This window comes from Petaurus breviceps, unplaced genomic scaffold (assembly GCF_028583685.1).
Source record: "Petaurus breviceps papuanus isolate PSGF00001 unplaced genomic scaffold, PetGlider_PUasm1.0 186, whole genome shotgun sequence".
Lineage (NCBI taxonomy): Eukaryota > Metazoa > Chordata > Mammalia > Diprotodontia > Petauridae > Petaurus > Petaurus breviceps.
In genome coordinates, this window is record NW_027185798.1 from 35,354,546 (window position 1) to 35,382,432 (window position 27,887).

At 42.5% G+C, this 27,887-nt stretch overlaps 1 protein-coding gene across 1 annotated transcript in view; it reads left to right on the top strand.

The window, feature by feature from the left end:
- Positions 1 to 27,887, top strand: part of NOTCH2 (notch receptor 2) — a 182,157-nt gene that overhangs the window by 138,880 nt on the left and 15,390 nt on the right. The window contains exons 13-26 of the mRNA XM_069090209.1: positions 5,712 to 5,904; positions 6,451 to 6,596; positions 8,379 to 8,492; positions 10,182 to 10,301; positions 10,660 to 10,812; positions 11,894 to 12,122; positions 12,924 to 13,125; positions 14,433 to 14,586; positions 17,006 to 17,190; positions 18,155 to 18,287; positions 21,131 to 21,376; positions 23,858 to 23,970; positions 24,940 to 25,448; positions 27,264 to 27,614. Of these exons, the coding sequence (XP_068946310.1) occupies positions 5,712 to 5,904; positions 6,451 to 6,596; positions 8,379 to 8,492; positions 10,182 to 10,301; positions 10,660 to 10,812; positions 11,894 to 12,122; positions 12,924 to 13,125; positions 14,433 to 14,586; positions 17,006 to 17,190; positions 18,155 to 18,287; positions 21,131 to 21,376; positions 23,858 to 23,970; positions 24,940 to 25,448; positions 27,264 to 27,614 (2,848 nt within the window). The remainder of the gene's footprint in view (positions 1 to 5,711; positions 5,905 to 6,450; positions 6,597 to 8,378; positions 8,493 to 10,181; positions 10,302 to 10,659; positions 10,813 to 11,893; positions 12,123 to 12,923; positions 13,126 to 14,432; positions 14,587 to 17,005; positions 17,191 to 18,154; positions 18,288 to 21,130; positions 21,377 to 23,857; positions 23,971 to 24,939; positions 25,449 to 27,263; positions 27,615 to 27,887) is intronic.

Sequence of the window (27,887 nt, forward strand, 5' to 3'; positions counted from 1 at the left end):
TATTTTCTAATTGTGTAGCAGCTAGGAAATATTGAGACAGCATCCCAAGACAGAGCTGAAGTGTTAGTAGAGGGGAAATGTTAGGCACACATATACTTCTTTTTAAAAAAAAATTTTTGTCTATTTAGAATTTTTTTCTTCTTCTACTTTCTTCCATTGACCCCCAATTAAACAAAGAAAAGGAAGAGAATATTCTTGTGCCAAATATTCATAGTCAAGCAAAGCAAATTTACTCATTAGCCAGGTCCAAAACTGCATGGCTTCTTTTGAAGAGATTTTGCATCTCTTTCAAAAGGTAGGTAGAATGCTTTGTTACACTTGTAAATTACAGTGAACTGGACGACAATGGTCAGGGCATAGAGCATCGTCTCCTAGTTTACCTTAATTTTCAAACATAACAGCTTCATCTTTGGTTCTTTGGAGTCAGTCATCATAATTGCTTTGATCAGCTTTCTGGATCTTTTGAAAATTGATAAACATATAATCCCATACCTCTTGGACTTCTTGTTTCCATTTAATTAGTAATTATGGAGTTATCTACAAGGTGTATGATATGTAGTAGGTACTTCTGATCCCTTTTCTGAGAATATGAAGTCCTAATGGGAAGGAACTATGTCTGGGTCATTCTCTTTGCACTCATCCTGTATAGAGCTCCTTACAAAGTGCCATTTGAAAAAGTTAGCCTGGAGTCAGATTCCAGGAAAACGGAGCCCAGTTAACAACAAATATTTATTAAGCTCCTTTCTAAATGTAATTCAAGTGTCCTGGGCACTGGGGTTCCAAAGCCAGGGGCAGGGAGGAGAAATTGGGTTGAATTACTTACTGAGAGTAGGACATCTTTTCTGATTCAGTCTGATTTCTGATTTTGCTTCCACATTTGATAAAATTCGGTCTTGGTCTTGACGTTTCTGTCTGTCTTGTATTGCTATTCTCTTCCCCTGCCATTGGGATCACTGCCATTCTGTCCTTTCTCCAAAGTGCTACCCTTCCATTAATGTTTCCTTCTTATCCCTTCTTACCAATATGCCCGTACTTGCCATTCTCATCATTCCTCCCCAACAAAGTGAGGTTTCCATAAACTGCCTGAAAGAAGGTTCATTGCAGACTGTACTGGCATCCTTATGACTCAATGACGAAGACAAGGGAGAAACCATCAGCAAATAAAAAATTTCCTCCCCAAAAGAACTAAGGAGTAAGGGAATCTTTCCTCTGATCTTGTATTGGATTGTTGCCTAGGGATAGTTCTCAGGCCCAGGAAAAGCAATTCATAGCCTTGTGCCAATGGCTGCTATCTCCTGAGTTCCCTCCACTAGGATTAGAATCATCCAATATGATCTAGAGTTGGGAGGAACATCAGATAGCACCTAAGCCAACATCCTCCCTCATTTTACGTAAAAGAAAGGAGACCTGGCCAGGGGTGTGAAGTATCTTGCCATTGGTCACAGAGCTGGACTTAAATCTAGTTCTTCTAACTTCTAAATTCAACATATAAGGGACAAACCAAGGAAACAGTACTTAAAATGAATTACTAAGAAAAATGTTATACTTGTGGGGCAGAGCCAAGATGGCAGAGTAGAAAATGTTATTCTTTTAAAAAAGGAAAATAGCCACCACTACGATACATTACCAAATACTGTATTACTTTATTCATATAATACTAAATCACCAGTATTGAAGGATTTAGATAAGATATTTTAAAAGTTTTTATATCCACACATTAAATGTATATGTCTGTTTATTGTAATTTCTGGTTCTAAAGACAGGATTGATATTGAGAGAGACAGGGAAAAAGAATGTTTTGTGTTTGTTTCTGTTTGTGGTATTCCTTAAAATCTATAAATTCATTCATATCTGGAACTTACTGCCATTTATTTGCACGTCTCATAGGCACTTCAAACTCAGCATGTCCAGAACAGAATTCACTCTTTTCCCCCAAAACCTTCCCTTCTCAACTTGCCAGTTTTGTCCAGTGCACCGTCGTCCTCCCAGTCACCCAGGCTCACAGTCCTCCTCACCTCCTCGCAGACACCCCCATACACAACCTTTTGCCAAGTTTTTGTCATATCTGCCTTTATAGTATGTCTCCTACATGTTCCCTTCTCTCCACTCACATGAGCACTACCCTGGTGCAGGGACTCATCACTGCTATAATAGCTTTCTTATCCATCTCCCTTCCCTGCCTCAAATCTCTCCCCACTCTAATCTATCCACCACAGCTGCCCAAGTAATTTTCCTGAAGCACAGGACTGATCATAGTACCCCACCCCCTCCCTTCTACTCATTAAACTCTAGTGGTTCCCTATTACTTACAATCTCAAATAGGAATCCTCTGTTTGGCTTTTAAAGACCTTTACAACATGGCCCTTTCCTCCCTTCCTGACTTCTAATACTTCCTCCTCTCTATATACTCTATGATCCAGCAACACTAGCCTTCTTTTCTGTACCTTTTCACTGACTGTCTTTGTGTCTGGAATGCTCTCCCTCCTCACCTCTAACCCTTGGCTTCCTTATAAACTCAAATGAAATCCCATCTTCTCCAGGCGGCCTTCTTCCCTCCCCTACTCCTTACTACGCTGCTAACGCCTTCCTTTTGAGAGTACCTTACACTTAGTGTGTGTGTGTTAGTGTGTGTTGTTTGTGTGTTGTGAACTTGATGAAGGCAAAGAGTGTTTTGTCTGTCTTTGTAACCCTGAGTTTAGCACAGTGTCTGGTACATAGTACACATGGTAAACTCTTAATAAATGGTGCCTGACTGGTGTGGGTATATACAGTAAAACCCTGATTAATCAGAAACCAGTTCATTGGATTCCTTAAGTAACTGGAATTCTTTTGTCTCCTGAGAAGAGAGATAACCTAGAAAAATCAAGACTGTGGTAAGGATTTATTCCCAAGACCATCCATTGGTTTATGTCCTACATTGCTGATTTAGCCCAGTTTCCAGCCCAGATAGCCTGATATAATCCAGATGACTGGAGTGCTGCCATATGCAGGTGGGTCACATTCACTACCAAATTAAAGTGGTTCGATTGATGGTCCAGAGAGATTTTAAAGGTCCTTCTGAATCATTAAAGAGGATTAAATTATGTTCACACCATGGAAAGAAAGTAGACTGAAATAAGGATTATATTAGTATGTAAGGATTATACAAATAAGATTTGAAACAAAAATGTGTACCTTTTATAAGACCAGATCCTGCACCCCCCTATACCCTAGTCCATACCATTTTCTTATCAGTTCACTCCAACAGCAACCTTTTTCTTTTTCCTCTCCTCCTTCCCTCCTCCTTCTCTTCTTTCTCCTCTTCAGCCAGGCCTCAATTATGGAAGGTTCAGACTTTTGCTCCTCTACTACCATTCCGTAACAATTCCTTGGGAATTTTATACAGTTTTTCCATCCATATCAGAGTTGCCTTCTTGACCTCCTTGACAAGATATCTGTCTACCTTCCACGATGTGAGTGTCATTTCTGATTACAGGGACTGCTTCATTGCCTTTTTGTCTTGAGTACCAAACATATAGGTGCTTGATAAATGTTTGGTGATTGAATGATTCAGCATCCAAATGACTGCAGTATATCTCAGCGACTTGAACGCCTTCACATCACTGTTCTTTGGCACTGTCTCCAGTGACTTCCATCCCCAAGTCAGCACTTAAGCTACCTCCTGATAATTCCACACCACAGACTTGGTCATCACTCACAACTCTTCTGCCTCTTCCAGATCTTAAACTCCAAAATGGCATTCTTACCCATCCTACTGTCTCACCTACCTGCTCCTGCTTAATTGGCTGCTCTTAGTGGAGTCTAACATTGAAATTTTTAGTCTCTTGATTCTGCCTGGTTCTCCTAGTCCATCGCCCCAGTGCCGACCTCACTTGCCAGTGTACCCAGCTTATTCTCAGTTCAGTACCATTCTGAAACTGAGGATCTTTTTAGCCTTCTTGCCATTCCTGTTTTTTCATTAACTCTGGATAAACCTGCTTTCTGCTTTCTTCTCTCCTTCGTTGCTGGAAAAAGCAATAAAACCACGTTGATGAGGTCTATTGTAAATTCATTCCAGCTGACTTCTTCTGGGTTAGATTGCTCATTGGGATTTCTTTTATTTATTGGATATTGACTCCCTTTCAACTATGCTGCTAATATAAACATTTTCCATTCTCCTCTGGTGCATGTACCTTCCACCCTGCCTGACCACTCCAGAGATGCCTTCATCTCCTTTCTAGCGCTCAAGAAAAAGTCTGTTCAATATTAACTTCCTGAGCTTCCTTTCTCTTTACTTCAGAATCTCCCTATATCTCTAAACAGGCTTTCTTCACTTTCATCTTAGAGGAAGAGGCTCCCCTCTTATGCATCAGGATTAATCCTTTTCTTGGTATTCCTGATATCTTCCCCTCCTCTCTCCTTTGGGATCTTGCATTGATCAGTTTTCTCTCCTTTCTCGTGGCTTGAATCTCTCCTGCTCCACTGCTTTTTTCTCCTTTGTCTACATCAGGAATGGGGAACCTGTGACCTCAAGGCCACATGTGGCCCTCTAGATCCTCGAGTGTGGTCCTTTGTTCAAAGTCACTCAAGGACCTAGAGGGCCACATGAGGCCACAAGCTCCCCACCCCTGATCTACAAAATTTTCCATTGAAAATTCCCTTGACTCCCTCAACATACCATCTTCTCTACCACTTCTCATATGATCTCTGAGATCCATCCCAACTCTGAAAAAAGATGACTCTTCTTCAGAAGTAGCCTGTCTTCAATGCCTCTGGCTCTTTATTAGTTACTTTCCCTTTGGCTTCTGTTCTCACTGCTTTACAGAAATTTCTGTCTTTTAGGTTATCAGTTTTCTAATTTCCAAATCCAATAATCATCTATTAATTCCTTTCTTAGTCCTTCCCCAAAAAATTACAGTTACTTTACTCAAGGAGTTGACCTTCTATTGGGAAGGATTCAGTGCACATATTCAGATGTGTGTAATCCAGGATAGGGTATGGTGAGGGAAAGAAGAGACCCAAAGTACTCTAGGAGTATTTGAGGAGGGAGGGAATACTTTCAGCTCTTGGAGTAGGCCTGGGTCAAAGAATGCTTTACCAAGGAGGTCGCAGCTAATGAGCCAGAGAAAGATCCTGAGAGATGGAGGTGAGGAAGGAGCATATTTCAGATATGTGGGCACACCTGGGGATCCATGGGAGGTTGGAGGTAGCATGTTGAGTTTGAGGAACAGCTAGTATTCCAGCTTGGGTGGAACACAGAGTATACAAAGTATACAGAGTATACAGTAATATGGAATGGAACATGGTTACAAAGGAAGGATAGAGCCAGATTGTGGAGGGCCTTAAGTGAATTGGTATTTAATTATACAAGCAATAGAGAACTACTGAGCATATTTGAGAAGGAGTAACATAGATGTGCCTTTGGAAAATTATTTTTCTGTCTGTATGAAGAGTGAATAGGAAAGGAGAGACTAGAAACAGGGATACCATTATGGGTGATGAGATAGTGACCATATGAGTAGAGCAGAGGAAACAGATTTGAGATATGTGGTGTCAAAATCAACAGGACTTTAGCACTGTCTGTGATGTGAAGGATAAAGAAAAAAGGCAAAGAAGATTCTGGAGTTTTGAACGTAAATTGGCTGGGCCACCACCAGTTCCTTACATATTTTCATGTGAAACACATTCGTTTGGAAAGCCATATAAAAATAATTGATTTCCCTTTACCACAGGACAAAGATGCAATGTTGACATTGATGAGTGTGCCTCGAACCCATGCCGCAAGGGTGCAACATGCATCAATGATGTGAATGGTTTCCGTTGCATCTGCCCAGAAGGACCTCACCACCCCAGTTGTTATTCACAAGCGAATGAATGCCTCAGCAATCCCTGCATCCATGGGAACTGTACAGGTGTTGCCAATGGGTAAGCTTGTTTGGTGTGACTTTTGATGTCATATATGGAACTCCCACTTTTTACTAAAGGTAATTTCTAGTTGGATTTGCAGAGTAACTAACAGATTTGCAAAAAGCCCAAAATGAAGTTAGCTCTTTTTAAATACAAAAATAAACATCCCATTATTATTATTATAAATTCAGTATTCACAGCAAACTGACAACCAAGGGGGTGAGGCTTCAACCCAACCCCACAATTTGAACCATTTATGTCTTGAACAGATGAGGTGGGGAATGACAAGAATTACATCACTGTCAGGGAGACGCTCATCAAGGCGGGCCTTCCAGGCCGAGAAAACAGAAGAATGCATTTGCTCTTTGTCCGCTTCTGAATCTCTGTGCAATTATAGAGCCCTGTTGCCTTCAATTGGATTTTACTTCTGTTTTTACGGTTGAAGTCAATGGGATTAAATGAGCTTATTTTTTCCTTCCCTTCCTTGGCTCAGGGTTATGTTGCAGTAGTAATTTAGAGTCAAAAGCAGGAATTTCTCTAGTGCATTGTGTGGTTTTCTTTCAGGTACAAGTGCCTCTGTGAAGCAGGCTGGGTTGGCACCAATTGTGAAGTGGACAAAAATGAATGTCTCTCCAACCCCTGCCAGAATGGAGGGACCTGTGACAATCTGGTGAATGGATACAGGTGTACCTGCAAGCAAGGCTTTAAAGGTGAAAACAAAAGGGCTCGTTGCTGCCCGGTTTGGGATGGAATGGTGTATAGAGTCAGTTTTGTGGAAGGAACAGGGTTTCAATTTCACTCTCTAGTTCTCCTGAGGCATACAGTGTTTTATCGGTGGGTCGCAGGGACAATTCGGTGAGAGCAAGGTGGAGGTCAAGTGTATTTAAAGTACGTTGGCATATCGAGGGCAAGGGATCCATGCTCTCCATCCCCTTACAATGGAACCATTGTTCGTTTTCTGATATTCTCAGATAATCACCTATTTGCTTTCTAGGAAAGTAGCCATTCATGAGTTCTTTATAACTATCCCTTGGGTCCCCATTGTTCTGTTTCTGCCACCAGCTTTCTTTTGGAAAACCCAGGAGAAAGGCTTTCGAGTATTTTACTGACCTACAATCCTTAATCATTTGGAAACTGAGTTTTAAAAAGAACCATCTTTCCTTTACTTAGTGAGCATATATTTTTGGAATTTCTTATTTGTGCAAGTCCTTGTGACAGAGGGTATGGAGGCTACAGAGACGTGTAAGGTACAACAAGGAATAAATAGTCTAGTAGGAAAAATAAGACCCAGATAATGGCAACAGAGTCCCTCTGCTGGGGAGGTAATCACCTTAATTGTTTTCCATAATCCCATTTCTTCCACACTTTATAAGATCTCACCATATCTTAAATGGGAAGATTTCTAGTGTGTCTCATCTTTACTGTAGTTTTCAGCACAGCTGAATGAAACTCTCCCTGTCATGTACTCAGAAACTTAGTGTGATTCCATCTTGTACCCAAATCATCCTAGAAGGCTGCCTCATTTTCTTTTAACCCTCTGACATGAACCTTGTCACACTAGACTGAAAAGTGCAGGGCATACCCCTTCTTCCCCTCAACCTGTACACCTTCCCCTCACAACCCCCTTAAATTGAGTTTTCTGAAGTCAGAAGGGATTCCTTCTTTCTTCATTTTCTTTCTGGAGGTGGATTTTGAACCATCATTTTGGGAAAAAAGCAGTGAATATTATGACTTTTGAAGGTAGGAGGATGTCAGAGTAGTGGTGAAAACTATGAAACTGAGATAGGCTGTATAAATCAGATGTGTTTAATAAATTTACTTTTTATAACCTTCATTTCTGAACAGGTTCTTTGTACAAAATTCTGTGGTACTATGATGGCAGGATACCTCACATTTTTATGCAGCGCTTTACAATTCACAAAGTTGTTTGTGTTTTTTTTTTCCAAGAACTCTATCAGAAAGATGGTACACTAGTATTATTGTCTCCATTCCAAATGGGGAAACTTAGGCTCAGTTTGAATGGTAATGACTAAGAAGGGAATCCAATCGAGGTTTTCTGCCTGACTCTGCATCCTGTACTCTTTTATTTCTCATTTTAATTATGCTTTGAGAGTTAGGAGTTTAAGATAGGGGTTGGACTTTAATGGCCAGTAAGGTCCCTTCCAACTCTCAAATTCTGTGTCATTCAGAAGTTATGATTTTCCATGGTGTATCAAGTTTACTACATGTAATGATATTCTTTGGACCATTTCTGAGGGATTATTTGGAAAAGCTTAAGTCCCTCTTGCCTCTAAAGACCTAGACGGGCAGTAGTGGCTTCTCATCACATTTAGTGGGCACCTTTTCTAGCAGCCTGAAAGAGTTAACTGTAGTTTCCATTGTGCCTGCTAATGTACCAACATTGGGTGAATTTTGTTTGAGTTAATTCATTTGAGGCAGCAATGAGGCTGATGTTAAATTTCATTTTTTTTCTCATTTGCTACCATCTGTAGGTTACAATTGTCAAGTCAACATTGACGAATGTGCCTCAAATCCATGCCTTAATCAAGGCACCTGCACTGATGATATAAGTGGCTATACTTGTCAATGTATGCTTCCATATACAGGTGAGTTCCTTGGGTGACCAGCAGGTACATGTTAAAACCGAATAGGTCCTTGACTCTGTGTCATTTACAACATTTGATTATCAGTGACGTTATCTTTGGTAGCAGAATAACAGAGAATTACCTCTCAAGGAATCCTCTTCCTTTGGCTCATTGACTGGATCCCGAAATTTATGGAAAACGTCATGCCCTCTTGATTCCTGTGTACCCTTGTTCTCTTTTGTAATTATAGAATTCCAAGCTCTAAAGGGTTAGAAGGAACTTTGCTTAGTCCACATTAACTGAGAATCTTTTTTTCTCAAATATTCCCAAGCAAGTTGGTTTTCTTGCCTCCCCTTAAAGACCTACAGCAAAGGAAGAACCCATATGGACCACCCTCTGTGGCTATTTTATATCATTGTTCCCACTGTAAAGCTAGAGAAACTGTGTAGTCCAGGGAATTGCAAAGGCAGAAGCTTAAAATGATGGCACAGTCTGTATTCAGTATCCAGATGTTTCCAAAGTCAGATTTATGTGTTATTTCACTGTTCTCCGGAGCTCTCATTTCTAGTGTCTACCAAGTGCTCTCATGTTCAGACCTAAAATCGTCATCTCCCAGTGCCCCCCGACTTCTTTCCAGTGCTCCCTTTCCATCCCTTCCCTGTTTCTGTTCATTGTTAAAACCTTACAATTATTCGTGACTCCTCTCTTCCTTTTCCCCCATATCCGATCAGTCACCATGTCCCTCAGTTTTACTTTGGGGAAGTCTGACATTCAGCTTCTCTGTTCTACCTTTCACCAGCCTGTATTGGCAGCGAATGGGACCTTAAATATACATGCCTGTGTATATGGCTCAGTCATACTAAGGCCTGCAGCTGATTTTGAGAACATTTAATTTGTTGCCAAATTGCTCAGATACTAGAAAGATATTTGTTTATGTTGTGGCTGTAGATAAGATCCACATTAAAATTATATCCTGCGTATGAACCTAGAGGGATTACATCTGACCAAAACCACAAGCATATTAAAGTCCCAGTGCCTGGCATATGGTCACATTCATCTCTAATTGACTCTGGTTCACTGTGACTAGTAATGGAGCAGTCTGCTTTTTCTTTAGGTCATTTAAGGCATCATCAATCTGATGAGACATCACACTGGAAATTTCTATCAAAATCTAGGGAAGGTATTTTTTTCCGATTGGAACACAAAATTTGACCAAGATGTAGCCAGTTAATTATGATTTGATTTTAGCCAATGCCATACTCAAAAGAGAGAAACTTTTTGTTTTCAAGCTTTTATTGAATGTTTTTGCTCAACATTCCATAAGCCCTTCACTAAGTAAGTTGAAAGTTTCACTTCTTTTGGATTTACTTGAGGACCAAAGAACTCTGAAATAATGGAATGTCATAGAAGTACAGCATTTCCTCCTGCACACTTCCTTTACCCTTTTCCCCAGTACATATGGCTTCTGTCAGTAAATGGAGGATTTATGGAACACTAGAAAACAAGATGAAAAATCATGGATGCTTTTCTTACTTAACAAAAAGATCATGTGTGGCAATACCACCCACATCCCTCATTTTTCAGCCCTCGATTTTAGGTAGATTTGGTGGTTGCTGATGTACCCGTTTTGTGAACGTGCCAAAAGGGTAAATTGCCTACTCTTCTAAGCTTGTTTATTTCTGCATGATCACTGTGCTTTGGTCCCCACAGGGAAGAACTGTCAGACAGTGCTGGCCCCTTGCAATCCCAACCCATGTGAGAATGCTGCCATTTGTCAGGAATCTGCAAATTTTGACAGTTACACCTGCCTGTGTGCTCCTGGCTGGCAAGGTGAGATGGACATCCAGCTTAGTGGGGATGGAGAAAGCAAATTTCCATAAGCAGTCAGTCTCCTGTTCAGGCTGAGGGGGAACAAAAGGCAGATTTAAATTCCTAATCTGCCAAGGCCCTCCAGGTCTCCCAAGCATTCCTTCCCCTGCTTTGAACGCAGGGCTAAAGTTGGAGTTGGCGTCACCTTGTCCACCATCATCCATGACTCTGGGGCCCCCTAGTGGTTGAAGTGCTATATTGGTGCATAGACCTGAAGGGAACCTTGGATGACCTCTTTTGTGTTCCCCACCTGGGCGTCCATCAGCAGGATGCCTTAAGATCCCCAAGTTTCTAAGGCTTGCTCCTCCGGTGCTTCTAGGGTCTCGGTGTAATGTGGACATTGATGAGTGTGTCTCCAAGCCATGCATGAACCGTGGCGTTTGCCATAACACTGAAGGCAGCTACTTGTGCAAGTGTCTCCCCGGTTTCACTGGCGTGGATTGTGAAGAAGACATCGATGACTGCCTTGCTAGTGAGTGTGTGGGTCAGCTGACCACTTCCATAGCAGGGAGGGAAACCTGTAGACCAAAGTGGGAAGGTACTGCCCACTGCCCTAAAACAGGGGTATTATGGGAAACAGCAGTAGTTGCCATGAAGGATGCGTCAAAGCTGGTTCTCTGAAGATGGCTTACTTCTAGTTTTTCTAATAACAATTACAGAAGAACTCTAGGGCAAAGTTGAGTCCAAGAGTGATTTGATGAATGCATTATCTTTCCCTTTATGAAATAGAGGCCATATATATTAACTCTCTTATATTGGTAATCTTATTCATATATATATATATATATATATATATATATATATATATATATATACATCTACACACATATACACACACACACACACATACATGCATGCATACCTATGGCAGCCAGGTGGCACAGTGAATGGAGTTCTCCCCCCAGGCTCCACCTGAATATACTCAGTTATCCAACTTCTGCCTGGATAGAGGCTCCTTTGGAATAATGACGTTCTTGCACACCTTTGCCATCCCCCTCAGGTTCCAGCATGGTGCCTTGCACACAGTAGGTATCTAGTAAATGTTTATTGATGACTCGATATGAATAAAATACTGGACAACATTTCCTTCATTCTGTTTACCATTCCCCTAGTTCTTTGACCAGGCTACTTTGCCTTTCACACAGAGAAGGAACCAGCAAAATCCTCCATGTCCTTGGAGCAAAAGGGAACAGAGAAAATCAGTCTAGGCTGGAACTAATAATGCTTTTTTCCTAACTAAGAAAATTAGCAGCTGCCAGGAGGGCCAAGCATCAGCATATCAAAAGGGGAAGCTTGGATATGTAGTCTGCAGATCAGATACCATGTAAACCAGGATCAGGAGAAGGAAGGGTTCATGAGCCAACAGAGCTGAGCCAGTCTCTGGGTCTTTGGTCATAGTGCCAGTGCCTGATGCTTCTTTAAATGGGAGTGCTTGACTGTGTTCCCTTTGGGTTCTTAAGCAGCTCAGGTGTGAAGGAAGGAGCTTGACTGATCCCAATGACCCATGGATGCTGCTGTTTGGAGTTTTCACATACTTGTATTCATTGTTTTAGATCCCTGCCAGAACGGTGCTTCCTGTGTAGATGGAGTGAACACCTTCTCATGCCTTTGTTTGCCGGGGTTCAATGGTGATAGGTGTCAGACAGACATGAATGAGTGTCTGAGTGAACCCTGCAAGAATGGAGGAACCTGCTCTGACTATGTTAACAGTTACACATGCAAGTGTCAGGCTGGGTTCGATGGACCTCACTGTGAGAACAACATTGACGAATGCACGGAGAGGTGAGGGATGGTCCCCTAGGAATGGACATCGCTGCAAACAGGAGGGAAAGGGGGGAGGTTGATGCAAACCATATTTTCTGGGGTGGAGAATTAGACATTTGCTTGGGTTTCACGATTTCCTAAGCCTTTCAACCAAAGTGGCTGACATTTGGGTAATTAGCAAATACAGTCTTCTGGATCTTAAAAGTGGGAATGTTCATTAGGAAGCAAGAAGAACCTTTGACCCTTGTCCTTAGCTTTTACCCCCCTCTTGGCTCCTTGTCCATTATCTCTACAGTTGAATGGGAAGCCATTTTAATCCTTAATTCTTTGGGAATTGTGTAACTAGGCTCTTAGGTGTCCCTATTTATCACTAATTTTGCAAATTCTGCAGCCCTTCTGTGGTAACTGGAGAAAGAAATGTCAAGTCCAGAGTCTTCACTCCAATCCTTTTCAAAAGTATTAGTTTTCCTAAAATAAAAAGTGACTGTGAAAAGCTACTGAAGGCCTGCACAGAATACTTGGAGAAGTAAGCATTCTCCAGGGTTTTCCAAGTCAGCCAATGGGCTCATCTCATAAGTTCTTAATCAGTGGTAGAGGCAAGAATGGCCTTGGGCTTTTTTTGACTCTCCATCAAATTTGGTGAGCACAGAGAACAATACTGAAATACATGAAAAGGAATACTGGTTTGGGGACATTGGGGATGTCAGTTCACAGAGCTTTACCCACTTTAGACTCCTTGGATTTCCGATTCTCAGTCAATGACATTAGTAAAGTCTGGTGTCCTTGTTACCATCAGTTTTTCCTCTACTTGTCTCTCAGTTCTTGCTTCAATGGAGGCACGTGTGTGGATGGAATCAACTCCTTTACTTGTTTGTGCCCTGTGGGTTTCACTGGTCCATTTTGCCTTCATGAGATCAATGAGTGCAATTCCCACCCATGCCAGAATGAAGGTACCTGCATTGATGGCCTGGGGACCTACCGCTGCAACTGCCCATTGGGCTACACAGGGAAAAACTGTCAGGTAATTAACCTCTCCCCAACCTGCACAACGCCCCCCCCTTATTCAATTCCTATACTTGAATCAGCCCCTTCTAAAATCCACCTCTTGAGTCTTGCACCCCAAGTTTATATTAATTCCTAAAGTAGCATGGGGACCCTCCTGGATGGTGATTCTGAAATCACTTCCAAGGAATACAGCTGTTTGATTGCAAGAGTTGCCAGTTCCTTTAAACTTAACTTATACTCCAGTAAATCTGACAGGTTATGCTGTCCAGTGGAAACAAATGAAAAGGAATGATAAAGTTTCAACAAAAACTGAGACGAGGAAAGGTGTCAAGGGGCTGCTGTGGATCCATTTAGCCAGAAAAGGGAACTATGATTATAGTTATTAGATGTATAATTAATATTAGTACATAATTAATATTAACATAATTAATAATTAGATAATTATAGATAGAATTAAGATGGTTTACATTTAGAGAAAGCTGAAGGTTATTCAGGTGATGGTTGGCATCTGTTTTCCATTTCATCTGAGTAGAAGGGAGCAGCATCCATGGGTCATTGGCTTGAATATTATTGAGCAAGAATTCAGGTTCTGAAATTCTGGGAGAGGCTACCAGAAGAGGCTCTTTCCTTGGAAGACTTTAAGAACAATAAATATTAAGACAATGTGGTCCTTTACCAGAAGTACTAGGAAAGATCTCAAGCATAGAAACAACCATCTCTATAAAAGTCGAATTAAATATTAAAGTTTCATAGGAATATAGATAAAGTTAATGACATACATTCAAGGCACCAATAAGTGGTCCAAACCAAAGGTTTCAAGCTCTGGTTTTGTGATGTGCCAAGTTATCTCTACTTATAATGAGGGATATTACAAAAACTTTTTAATCCAAATTCATTTTAAAATAAAATTTTGAAAAATAAATACAGCCCATGTATCTTTGCTTCTCTTCTCCCTTCAAGCAAAGATAAAAATGCCAAAATCCCATAAAGATTTAAATCAATGTCCTCATCCAACCTGTTTTACTAGGACCCACTGCAGTTAGCATTAACATATTAAATATATCTGCACCAGCCTGGTTTTAATAGGCATGTTCTTTCCCTTTGCTTGGGGCCAAATAACTCCCAGTATACAGGAAAGGGAGAAGCATTTCTGGCAGAACAGAATGGGTGGGAATTTCTGGAAAAATGAGTCTGAAGTAAAGGAATTCTTGGCCTCATTTGACTGCTGTTTTATTTCTAGTAGAATGCTGGTACCTGCCCTCTCTTCTTTTCCATTTTTGGATTCTTAGATATTTATGTGTTTGTTTATGTATTGTCTTTCAGACCCTTGTGAACCTTTGTAGCCGGTCACCATGTAAAAATAAAGGCACCTGTACTCAGAGAAAAGCAGAGTCCCAGTGTCTTTGTCCACCTGGCTGGACTGGGGCTTATTGTGATGTGCCCAATGTCTCCTGTGAGGTGGCTGCATCCCGCAGAAGTGAGTCCTGGCTTCTGGTGTGGGTGGCGTTGACTCTAGCAAGGGTCATCAGTACAAAGAGCATGGCGTGTGTAGATGGGAGAATGAGAAACTAGATAATCATGGTAGAGATGGGGGGGGGGGGCGGTTAAGTTGTACAGGGTACAAGTCAAAAGGATGAAGGGCAGTGGAAATCACACAGTTCTGAGGTTTCCAGAGCCATGTCTCCCTGTAGAAGAATTCCTTGAACATCATCTCTGACAGGTTCTAGAGGGGGAACCCTATGACTTCCAAAGGTAACTGTTCCATTTTCAGGCAACTGTATTTATTCCCAAGTGCCTCCTTAGGATAAAACTGCCTGTCTGGAAATTCTACCTTTCACTCCTAATTCTGCCCTTTGGGACCTGGCAGAAGAATTTTAATTTCTCTTCAAACATCTAAAAAGAGCTTTCATGTCCCTGCCTAAGTCTAATCTTCTCTCAGCTAAACATTGCACCTGATTCCTTCAACTGACCTTAATGTGCCATGATCTCAAGGCCCTTCACCGACCTGGCACTTTTGTACGTTCTCAATATTCTTCCTAAAATCCAGTGCCCACAATTGAACACATAGGTCATACAACACGTTAACTTTCCCTCCTAGCTTTGTGTCATCTACAAATTCAGTGTGAGCTTTTATCTGATTTATTGATACAAAAACCCAGGTGCCTAGGCAGATCCTGGAGATTCCACACTAAAGGCTTTCCAAGCTGACTGCTCCTTGGATTCCACCATTTAGCCAGTGTAGAATCCACTGAATTCTACTATCTTCTAGCACACAGCTCTCCACCTTACCCCCCCCCCAAAAAAAGTAACAAATAACATGAGATGCTTTGTCAGATCAGATAGAGATAGGAACCAGACCTATGATTCCATTGTTTGAGGAAAAACCCTTTACTAATTCAAGTCTTCACCAGGTCTTCCTGACTCTGAGGCCAACTTTTCATCTGATATGTTATATTGCCTCTCAGTTAATTAAACTTTTTCCAAAGTCTAGGTGACCTGAATCCATTCCTCACCTTTGAGTCAGTTACTGAACTGTTCCCTCCCACCCCACCTACCCAAAAAATGGAATCGACCTAGCATGTGTTTTTCTTGGTGAAACCATGCTGATGATTCTTTGTGATCACTACCTTTTCCATATGTTTATAAACCATCCCTTTAATAAAACATTCTATAATTTTGCCATGAATAAGTTAGACTTACTGCTCTAAAGTTTATAGACTTTACTCACTTTCCTTTTTTGGAAAATCAGAATATTTGCTCTCTTCTGGTCCTGTAGGACCTTGCCCACTCTCCTCCGTCTTTCAGATATCACTGACAGTGACTCACTCTGCAGTCACATCTGTCAGTTTTCTCAGTAGCCTTAGATGTAGTCACTTAGAAGGATAGGGCAGAATTAATAATTTGGAAAAACCAAGTAAAAGTCAGATATTGAATGAATCTGAAAATCTGCTGTATGTTGTCTCCCAGCTATTAGTGATTCCCTTTATCTAAAATGATGTCTCTCTTCTTGCATCACAATTTGTTACTTGAATTAGAGTTGGTTTTATTTTTGTCTTATTCCTGTCTACTAATGGAAACTGTCTCTTCTTTCATTGTCATGTCCCTAATACCTAGCATTGGGCATTGCACATTTTAGGTATTCTGAAAATGTTTACCAAGTTAAATTGATTTGGACTTCCTATTTGCTTCCTTTCATAATATTGTAAACTAGGAACATTAAAGGTCCCATCCAGTCTTTTACTTAAGGACCACATGTAGCTTCATTCCCTGTATATTTTTCTTGGTACCATTTTAAATGTTTTAGGATGGTGCACCAGAAAGAACTCTGACTTTGGAGTCAGAAGATACAATTTTCATTCCCAGCAATGCCATTTACTGCTCATATGACCTTGGGCAAGTTATAGCATCTTTGAGTCTCAGTTTCCTCATCTACAAAATGGAAATAAACATTCCCATTTTGCACAGCAATAGGGTTGTTGGAATGAAACCACTTTATCAGTCATACAGCAATATATAAATATAAGCAATGATAGAACCATTTAACTCTCCTGGCACCATTTCTAGTATATGAAAATTCCAGACATCAGTAAGAAAACATCTTTAAAATCTGGTTTTTCTCACCTAAATTGCCTGTTAGACTTTTCTGCCCTCACCACCATCCCATGTCCCTGGTGATGATGTTCAATACAATATTTTACTTGACATGAGAATGAATGCTTCTATTTTCATGGTTTGTCTGTTTTTAGCATTAGAGTGGATGGGTCTATGAGGTAGGAAATGAAGATGTTAATAAAATGGAATTTCTAGGTTGATCTAGGTTGCTATTTTTTCATCCTGCTCTTGCCTTGTGTCATATGCTGTCTGTGATGCGATGCCACTTCTCTGTTATTCCGTAGAAGTGCCTGTTGATCGCCTTTGTCAACACTTGGGGACGTGCATCAACGCTGGCAACACTCACCATTGCCAGTGCCCCCTGGGCTACACAGGAAGCTACTGTGAGGAACAGCTGGATGAATGTGCCTCCAACCCCTGCCAGCATGGAGCCACTTGCAGAGATTATGTTGGAGGATATAGATGTGAGGTGAGCGAGATGCTAAGCTTGCTCTCTTATGGTCAGGGTCAAAGGTTTACTTTAAAAGCAGATTTTTCAAGACAGAATTTAGCAGATTTTTTTTGGCAGAATATATTGATGATTTATTTTATTTATTCCAGCTTCCCATGAATTACTAATAGTTGCCAGACTGTAAGGTTCATTAGCATAGGAATTATGTCTTATCTAAACTTTGCATTTTTCCCACTGCCTGGCAAGATGTTCTACATAGTTTAAGTACTTAGTTCTTACTGAATTGGATCAACTTCTGGAGGCCCCTCCATTGGTGACTAGAATCATCCATTTTTTACTGAGTTATCTCCAATGCCAGTGTGATCCCAGAGAATATACTACAATCACTCCAAACCCAAATCTCTACCTTTGGGGGAGTTCCATGGACTCCTGGGGTCTTCTTGGATGTATCTCTGGAGACATCCTATTGCTAACCACTTCTACTAAGGAGTGTCCATTCCACATTCCTCCCCTACCTCCATTTTTGATTTATATTTCCATAGGATACAAATATTGATCATTATCCCTATCTCGGTTCTTTTCCTGCTACCCACAGACATGTCCATGTTTCCCCCATCCTTCACTAGGTCCTTCCATCTCCACTAGGTATCATTCAATATCTCTTCTCCCCTTTTCAGCCAAATTCTTTGAAAAATCCTATCTGCATTCATTTCCTATTTCATAAATTCTTGTTGAATGATTAAATTGAGTCAAATTAAAACTGAGGACACTTGATCCCTACATTAACTTACCCATTTTTCAAGGATATAGTCAGATACCAACAGAGACTTGGATTGTTCCTAAACAAACTGGGAAACAAAATAGGAAAGTCTGATGATCCTGGATTGATGAAAGAGTACAGAGTTTCTCAGCCACTCACTTAGTCTGCACTCTAATAATGGTCCTATAGCCCGTGAGTGATCTTTTTTCCCCCTGCTAACAGTGTGTACTAGGGTACCAAGGTGTCAACTGTGAATATGAGGTGGATGAATGCCAATACCAGCCGTGCCAGAATGGAGGGACTTGCATTGACCTGGTGAACCATTTCAAATGTTCCTGTCCACCAGGCACCCGAGGTATGTATCACATGGAGTGAACCTTTGCAGTGGGAGAGTAAACCCCACCATTAGAGTCTCCCCTGTTCTCTCAGCTCTTGGGAGCTCTTCTGTGACTTTCAGCAACATCTTTTTCATTGACTTTAAGAACTAGGGGAAGGAGACCTGTCCTAAATTCACTTAATATAGAAGGGAAAACATTAAAGAAGTCTGTAAATTCCGTCTCATAGCTAGCTTGGACCTAAGCGTGAATGTTAATGGAAAGATGTGGGTTCTACGGACACTCTGCTTACCACTTTGCTTTACTTTATTGGTTTGTTTTATCTTGGGTCAGATCATCCTCATTTTGAGAATATTTTGAAATCTGTATATTTTTACAAAGCACAAAAATATTTGCTCCAGTCAGCCTATTACAAGAAGTACAGGAGAACTGGCAGTTTTTTGCTTGTATGACAAAGGAAAATAGGTCAAGAAGAATGTTGTGTACCCCAACTTGACCCTCTGAAGTAGTACATTTTGATCACCATCTCTAAGAAATGTCTTGTTTTGATTTGGGGGACAGATATCCATGGCTCATCTGCCCTAATTTATGGGTCAAGTGAGGAATGAGGTAACAGGAGAAAACTTAAGGGGGGATGGCGTGATGGTTCCTGAAATATTTCGCTGAATCAGAGATTCAGAGCTGGAAGGGACATTAGAGGCATCCAGGCTGGCCTGTGTCTGTAACATACCCAGTGAGTGGTCATCCAGCCTGTATTTGAAGAACTCTTAATGAGGAAAACCCACCGCCTTGGAAGTCAGCCCGTCCCACTTTTGGATCACTCTGATTGTGAGGATGTTAGGGAGATTTTTTTTCCCCAACATTAAGCCTAAAATGACTTCTTTGCGATTTTCACTCACTGCTCCTGGTTTTACCCTCTTAGTCAAGAACAAATTTAATCCCTTGTCCCCATGTCTTTCATCATTTGAAGAGAATTGTCACGTCCCTTCTCAGCCTTTCCCAGCCAGATATCTGCAGCTAAAAAGCCCCACCTTCTTCAGCTGATCCTAGTATGCCTGGTTGCTATGGCCTCTGGATAGTTTAGCCTTCATCTTCTGGATGCTGTTCACCTTGTCAGCATCCTTCTCCCAGGGTGAACTACAGTGTCCCGAGGGTGTTCTGACCAGACCAGAGGGAAGTGGGGTCAACTCTCAGCTTCCTTTATGTAACCTAGAGTTGAGTTAGCTTATTCTGACTGCCATATCCCACTGTCAACTTCTGTTGAGTTTGTAATTCATCAAAATTAACTGTTAGCTAGTGACACCTCTGCCATCTTGTACTTAGGAAGTTGTGAAGTTTTGAACCCAAGTGTACAGCTTTGTTTATTTTTATCAAGTGTCTTCCTATTAGAATTGACCCATTGTTCTAGTTGAGTGGTTCTCAAACAAAAAAAGCCTCTGGACCCCTTTACACTCTTGCCATACAAAAAATGATAAAGATGTTGAACAGCCTAGAATTAAGTACACATCTCATGGACACTACTAAAGAATGTCTTCCAGGTTAGCATCAGCACATTCATAATTACTCTTGGGATCATGACATTTGAAAAGGGGGCTTCAAGTGTGACTTGATCTGTGTAGGTCTAGAATCCAAAGGATAGTATTTCTTTGGCAACAGGTTTTGGTTCAATGTAAGGAGAGGCTTTCTTATCTGAGCTGTTACCTTTTGGAGTAGAGAATTCTTAACCTTGGCTGTCCTGTGGACGGTGTCATTTTTTGCCCTTTTGCTGCTTTTGCTTCTTTATTTTCAAAGAGAAATGATTATCCCGGCAGAGATCACATGCTTAGGGACTTAGAGCTATTAAGAATAAAAGGGTGCTCTCCAAAGTCTCTATCTACTACAGGGGTTTTTTACATACAATAGGCTTTCAGCAAGCCTTTATTGATAGTGAGGATGATGGTGGTGGTGGTGGTGATGGTAGTGATGATGATGATGATGATGATGATCATGGTGATGATGAAGAAAATGGGAGAAGCCAGGTTTTTTATTTCCTTTCTCCCTAAGCCCTGAGTGCCCTAGTTGTTAGAATCTGGGGAAATTGAAATTCTTGTTCCCTCCAGCTTATTTTATCAAAGTGATTCACCTCTCCTCACCACTTAATTTCCAGAAGCTGTTTGCTACTTAACTACAGTACTTACAGTTAAGAACAACACCAGCACAATGCCCACTGGGTGCAGGGTGGAAATGATTGTAATTGGTCCTGACTTCCTCCAGAGGGTTTAAGTCCAGTGGAGGAGGTCATGGTACCTCTAGGTGGCCCTTGAGGCAGTGACTAGTAGCACATCACCATCTCCTGCTCCTGTCTTTCTTTCTCTCTTCTCTTTCCTATTTCTTCTTCTTTCTTTCCAGTCCTTTCTCCTTCTGCTCTTGGGGCCTGCTTGTGGTTTAGTGGAAAGAACAATGAATTGTGACTAAGGATACCCCCGTTTTTGTTCCTGACCTGCCATTCACTGGTCGTTGACTAGGTGAGTCACTGAACCTCCCTACCTTCCTCCTCTGTAAATGAGGGGGCATTAGGCCGCGATGATCTTGAAGCACCCTTCAAACTCTCCAGTTCTTCATTCCTTGTCCCCTCCTCCTTCTCCCTGTTCTTTTCCTCCTGTCTCTGCTTGGACTTGCTCATAGATCCCAGGAGAATTGCTCTTCTGCAAGGTGGTGAGGGATAACTACAGCTAAGCAGGTTACTGATTCCTGACCTAAGAGATCCCCCCAGGGATTGAGTCATCACATATGATAGACTCCGAAAGAGTCCAAACAGAAGACCCTTTGCTCAAAATTAACGTTCAGTTTAGTCACTGACTCATGTTTTTTCTCTGTCTTCCAGGCCTACGGTGTGAAGAGAACATTGATGACTGTGCTCCGGATGCAGGAGGCCCCCACTGCCTCAACGGTGGGCAGTGCGTGGATAAGATTGGGGGCTACACCTGCCGTTGCCTTCCTGGCTTTGCTGGTGAGCGTTGTGAAGGTGATATCAATGAGTGCCTCTCCAACCCCTGCAACCCTGAAGGCAGCCTGGATTGCATCCAGCTCATCAATAACTACTCGTGTGTCTGCCGCAGCACCTTCACTGGTGAGCAGGGCCCTGTGGGTCTCCCCTTCACACTTACTGATTCCATGGAGCTCAGGAGGGCCTGCAGTAATGGTGGCTTGGACCTCCCTGTCAGGGAGACAGTTGACCTCCTACTTACACATTATGGGAGGGACAAGCCCAGAACCCAAGGGTAGGCATTTTTCCCTTAGGTGGCAACCTAAGGCAACAGACTGTGTGACAACCATCATACATCTTTCATTACCTCTAGTCTTTTTAAAAGGACAGTATACACTCACCCAGTCCCTTCTGAACTTCCATAATCTGGCTTCCACCCTCACCACTCCACTGAAATGATTCTCTTTTATTCCCCTTCATTTAATATTTTATTTTCCCCCAATTACATGTAAAAACAAATTTTAACATTCATTTTTTTAAATTTGGGGGTTCCAGATTCTCACCTTCCCTTCCCCGCTCATTGAGAAGGCAAGCAATTAAATATAGGTTATACATGTGTAGTCATGCGAAACATATGAAGCAGTTCCCTTGAAAGCTGAGAGATTGCGTAGTCCAGCCCTCACCTGAACAGAAGTGCCTTTTTACAGTGTCTCTGACAAGTGGACATCTAGGCCAGGCTTTGAAAACCTCCTGGGAGGCAGGTGGGTCTTCTACTTAGGGGTACCTCTGACTGTTAGAAAGGTTTTTCTTACATGACATGAGTCTCTTCCTACTCTTTTGACCCATCTTCCTTGGTCGCCTTCTCCGGATTCTCTCATTCTTTAAATGTCAGCCTTCCTTAAGGTTATGTATTTGGTCGTTCCTTTACTACTCCCTTTACTCTATTTAAAGTGATCTCATCCATTCTCGTGGTTTCAGCTATCGTTTATGCAGAGATAACTCCCAAAGCTAGAGGAGGCAGTGATGTGTAGTCAGGAAGACCTGCCTCTGAAGTCTTGTTTGTCTTTTGCTCTGGCTGGAATGTCCTTCTCCCAAATTTCCACCTCCATTCAGGGCTCTTGGTCAAGATAGCCAGCAGAGGGCAGCCTTGTCACATGGCATCGAATCAGCCATTCAAACCCAGAACATATTTATGAAGTCTTCCCTGTAGGTACAAGATGGAAAATGGTACATTTCCTACCTTTGAGGAGCCCATAATATAGTAACAGACAGACAGCATGTATTCAGATAAGGGTAAAACCAGGTAGAGTGTGATAAGGCTGTAGGAGAGATGTCGACAGTTCTTTAGGAATATTTGAAGAGGAAAATAAGACTTTAAGGATAACCCAGGGTCAAGGATGGAGGTCAAGGAAAGCTCTGCAGATAAGGTAAAGTTGGAGTGAGTAAGGGAAGGATTTTTAAAAGTAGAGACAAGTATTGAATGTGTTCTAGGCATAAGAGTGTCACTCATAAAAGCAAGAGACCATAGGCCAAAATCAGGAAGAGCTCCTGGTCTGGTTTTGCTAGAAAGACAGTATGTGGGGAGTGGTGTCTAAAGGTAAACTGGAACTAGATTATTGAGGATCTTAAATGCCAGGATTATCTTGGCAGGTATGCTAAGGTTAGTGTTGTAGGTAGGAGACCAACTAAAAGTCAGTTTACAGTAAGAATTCATGATCAATGCTAAGGTTCTTAATTGACAGCCCCGGTGTTAGGGGAGAGAAGAGGCCAGATACAATGAGTGTTTTAAAATTGGTAGAATTGACAAGACTTGGCACTTGATTTAATGTGGAGAAGTTAAAAGAACCAAAAATGACTAATATTGAGAGACAGGGCAGCTGGGAGGAAGGTAATACCCTGAAAAGAAATAGGAAATCTTTAAGAATGGCTGGGTTTGGGGAGGGAAGCTGATTACTTCAGTTTGGAATAATGTTAATTTGAGGTGTCTAACACATCCAGGTCAAGTTGTCCAAAAAGTAGTTGGTAATATGGAATTGGGTTCATATGAGAGATTAAGAACCTTCCCTGGGATTCTTCATGTGAGAGCTGAATGACCACTTGTCATAGTATACAGGGAAATCTTGTTCAAGTATAGGTTAGATTAAGTGATCCCTGACCTTGTGTTGTTTATTGTTTGTTTGTTTGTTTTAATTGAGATTCTAGGATTATGTTTCTCTTAGAAAAGAGAGGGTCCAGTAGAGGGCCTCTGATCTAAACCCATCTTCTTTGTGGAGAGATGTAAATCTCTTTTAAGCCTGTATGGTATTATTCAATATAGGAAGAAGTGATTTATTAAAGGATTCCCTGCAACCCAAGAGTCAATGATGTGTCTTCTTTGTTGGGAAGAGAGAACCATTCCTTCCTCCCTTTCCTGACCCTTTCCCCTAGCCCCTGAGCCATTACTCTGGTGTCTGGCTTTGTGTTCTCCCCCTCTTTCTGCAGCTTCATGAAGATGAAGCTTGATGTGCTGTAACCAGTGCACTACCCAGTCCTTTCCCAGGAGATGTTGGAGCAGTTTGAGGGTACCCTTCAAAGCCCAATTTTTGCCATACAGGCCAACATTGTGAGACGCTCTTTGCCTTCCAGGACGACACTGTGAGACCTTCCTGGATGTCTGTCCCCAGATGCCATGTCTGAATGGAGGTGTTTGTGCTGTCGCCAGTAATACACCCAGCGGCTTCATCTGCCATTGTCCTCCGGTGAGTGCTCTGTGACCTACAATTCCCCTCCTGGCTTGGCCACTTGCTCTCTCCTCAGATGGTATCACCTCATAATTATTTAGACAAATTTCTGACATTGTAAAATGAGTCTCCCTCTAACACCTGTGTTGTACCAGAGGAGATTTCTTGCCTCTGCGAAAGCCTGTAACCTCAATAAAGTGGAGATGGTGGAGGACCAGCAAAGACCAGAGTCAGACCTCTGTCACCAGGAAAGGACTGGAACAGATTCTTTAGAGATTCTTGAGAGGCTGCTGGGTGTCCCAGAACTCCCCTACTTGATTATTTCTCCTCTTAATAATTCCAGGTATTCACATGGTAATTAGAAATGGGAACCTGGATTTATTTATGAGGGGGAGAGGTATTATTATTATCGTAGCACCACAGGGCCCTGGAAGGTTCTTTTGAGGATATTTAACTCAACCCCGGGCCCCAGAGCCCAAGTTCACACAGAGAGTAAGTGGCTTGAATTCTAACCCAAAAGCAGATTCTCATAGTTGGAAGGGACATCAGCAGCAGAGTGTTCTAACGCATGCCCAAATTCAATGTTTCCAATAAATCATCAGTCCTACAACCTTTGCTTGATCTCCAGAGAAGGGGAACGTGCTACCTGCTTAGGCAGCGCGTCCCTGCTTTGGTGGAGCTCTAGTTGGGAGGAATTTTTTCTTTACAAAGGCAGGAGGGTTCCTATTGCACAGTCTTGTTGTCCTCACGTCCCTTGACACCTACAGACCTCCCTTCCTCTAGGTCAGCATTGTGTCCAATGACTGTCTGTGGCATGGCTTTTTCAGCAGTACCTGAAAGGCAAATGGACCTTGTTCCTTGAACACAGGTTCTGAAGGCTGTCCTGCCCCAGTCTGTGGTGGCAGGCACTGCCTGTTTGGGAAGGCCACAGATGGGGCTACAGACCTTGCCATTCTCTTGGCCTTCATCTTCTGTGTCTCTCCAAAGGGCTTCTCAGGGGCAAGATGCCAGAGTACCTGCGGACACATGAAGTGTAAGAAGGGAGAGCAGTGTGTGCACACCACCTTGGGGCCGCGCTGCTTCTGCCCCCGGCCCGAGGACTGTGAGACGGGATGCGCCAGCAGCCCGTGCCAGCATGGCGGCAGCTGCTCGCCACAGAGGAAGCCGCCTTATTATACCTGCCAGTGCCCCCCATCGTTCTGGGGCAGTCACTGTGAGTACTCCATGGGTCCCACCAACGGCCCTCCGCCTACCTGCCTGAGCCAGCACTGCGCCGACAAGGCGCGGGATGGCATCTGTGACGAAGACTGCAACAGTCATGCCTGCCAGTGGGATGGGGGCGACTGTTCGCTCACCATGGAAGACCCCTGGGCCAACTGCTCCTCCCCGTTGCCCTGCTGGGACTACATCAACAACCATCAGTGTGACGAGCTGTGCAACACGGCCGAGTGCCTGTTCGACAATTTCGAGTGCCAGGGCAGCAGCAAGACGTGCAAGTAAGGACCCCATGGGGGTCCCGGGAAGCCTTGCGGCAGCTTTGTCACTAACCCACGCCGGTCTGTCTCCCTTCCGCTCCTAACCGCTCCGGCTGCCTCTGCTTTGTAGACCTCCCCCGCCGGGGCCAGGCCAGGGAAGCTCGTCCATCCATCCATCCGCACACTCACCCTCTCTCTCTCTCTGCCTCTGCCTGTCCCTGCCTTCTCACTTGCTGCTCTCCTGACCTCCTGGGAGAGATAACTTTTGGAAGTGGTGTAACCCTGCTCCTAGGCGGCCTTCTACGCTAACCTGCCTACAGGATGGATGGAAAGGTCTGTACTCCCCTCTCCTACCCTTCCTCTCTTTCCCATTAGCCCACCTCTGGTTTCCCCCATTGAAATCCATTAGGAGATTCCAGTCAGAACTAGACAAAAGCTCACCTTGGCAACATGCAAGGGATCCATGGTGTGGAAAGTGCCACATGTCACCCAAAACTGTTCTGTTTCCCAAGCCCAACTAGCTGAGTCTTTTACCTCCTAATTAATATTTCGTTTAACATTAATTATTAATAATTTAAATATTTGATAATATTTATCTCCTCCTTCTAGTTCACTCAGTGGTTAGGAAGCAAAGAATAGAAACCCTTTAATGCCACAGGTATAAACCATTACGTTATACTTTTCAAAGTGCTTCTAAAGCCACCACATCTAATTTGATTTTTTATAACCCCATGGCATTAGGGTAGAGCACCTGGTATCTTGCCAAGGGGGTAGACACAGAGGAGCAGGATGATTTGCTCTAAGGCTACTTTGTGGCCAAGGTGAAAATCAGACCCTCTTGCCCTGCAGTCCCTCACACAGCATTCTCACCACCATGTCTGGCAGGGAATGCCAGACTCAGGCCTGGCACTCCCCAAGAGCTTCTTGATTAGGGAGCCAGCATTCACTGTACATATTAGTGTTGGTGCCTGATGTTATGGGGATCACGGCTTCCACCTGGTCCACATCCAGCTCTGTTTAGGAAGGAAATGGTTACCAACTCTTGACTCGTCAGTGATTATCTCAGCCTCATTCTTCTCATTCTCCCTTCCTACCTTTAGACTTAGTTTTTGACATTACTATCCCATCAGAGAGCAATGGAAATAAAAAATTGGGGAAAGTCAAACCAGCTGATGCCTCTCCCCTTTTCGTTTTGCTATACCCAAAGATCTTTTGGAGAAAGAGGTCGAGACTTGAGAATGAAATTGGAGGCTTACTTCTCAGGATTTAAGTTATACCATGGATAATCAAGAGTTGGCTTGTCTTTGAAACAGAAGTTGCTAATGGCATACAACACATGCTATTTACTCAAAAGAGATTTAGGTTAATAGCGAGAGTTCACACGTAGCACTCTGAGATAGGAACTGGGAGTTGAGACCTCACCATTCATTCATTTTTTCTTCTTTTCATTCAACATGTATTTATTGAATATCTGTTCTGTGTGTACTCTGTGCTAGACACCATAAAGATAGCAGGATAAAAAAATGTAAGTTCTTCAGGCTTAGAGTTACATTTGATAAGGTGATACTGAGGAAGCCTTTCAATAGTAATATAAAGCAGTATATTATTAAGTGCTGAAATGAGTGTATTACCTCAATCATGGTGACTGTTATGGGACAAGAAGGTTATGGGAAATGAAAAGAGGGAGAAATTATTAGGAACCAGAGTGTTTAAGTGCTTAAGCTAGACTTCCAAGATGGGTAAGTGAACTAGTGGTAGTTTTGGTGGAAAGACAGCTGTGTCCACCCCTAAGCTTTTCTTTTCTTTCTCTGTTACCCCTGCCCTCTTCCTCCCTAGATATGACAAATACTGTGCTGACCACTTCAGTGACAACCATTGTGACCAAGGTTGTAACAGTGAGGAGTGTGACTGGGATGGGCTGGACTGTGCCACCGACCAGCCCGAGAACCTGGCCGAGGGCACCCTGGTCATCGTGGTGCTGATGCCCCCTGAGCAGCTGCTCCAGGATGCCCACAGTTTTCTGCGGTCACTGGGCACTCTGCTTCACACCAACCTGCGCATCAAACGGGACTCTCAGGGGGCCCTCATGGTGTTCCCCTATTACGGCGAGAAGACGCAGCAGGCGAACAGAAAGTCCACAGTGAGCCGGAGATCCCTCCCTGATGAGCAGGAGGAAGAAGTGGCAGGGTAGGCTGATTACTGAATCTAAGATCATTTATCATCATCATCATCATTATTATTAAAACATATATACACAGCGATCTAAAGTACAGATTTCAAATGCGCTTAACTTGGTCCATAAGATCACCACATATATATTTTGTATCTAAAACCATTTATTTAGAGCAGCATGTACTATCTGTCTCTGACAGATAAAAGGTCTTATAACTGGAGTTTCCATGGAAGAATGAGTCATGCTTAATCCTTGAGTACACAAGGACAGTCAGTTCATATGTCCCC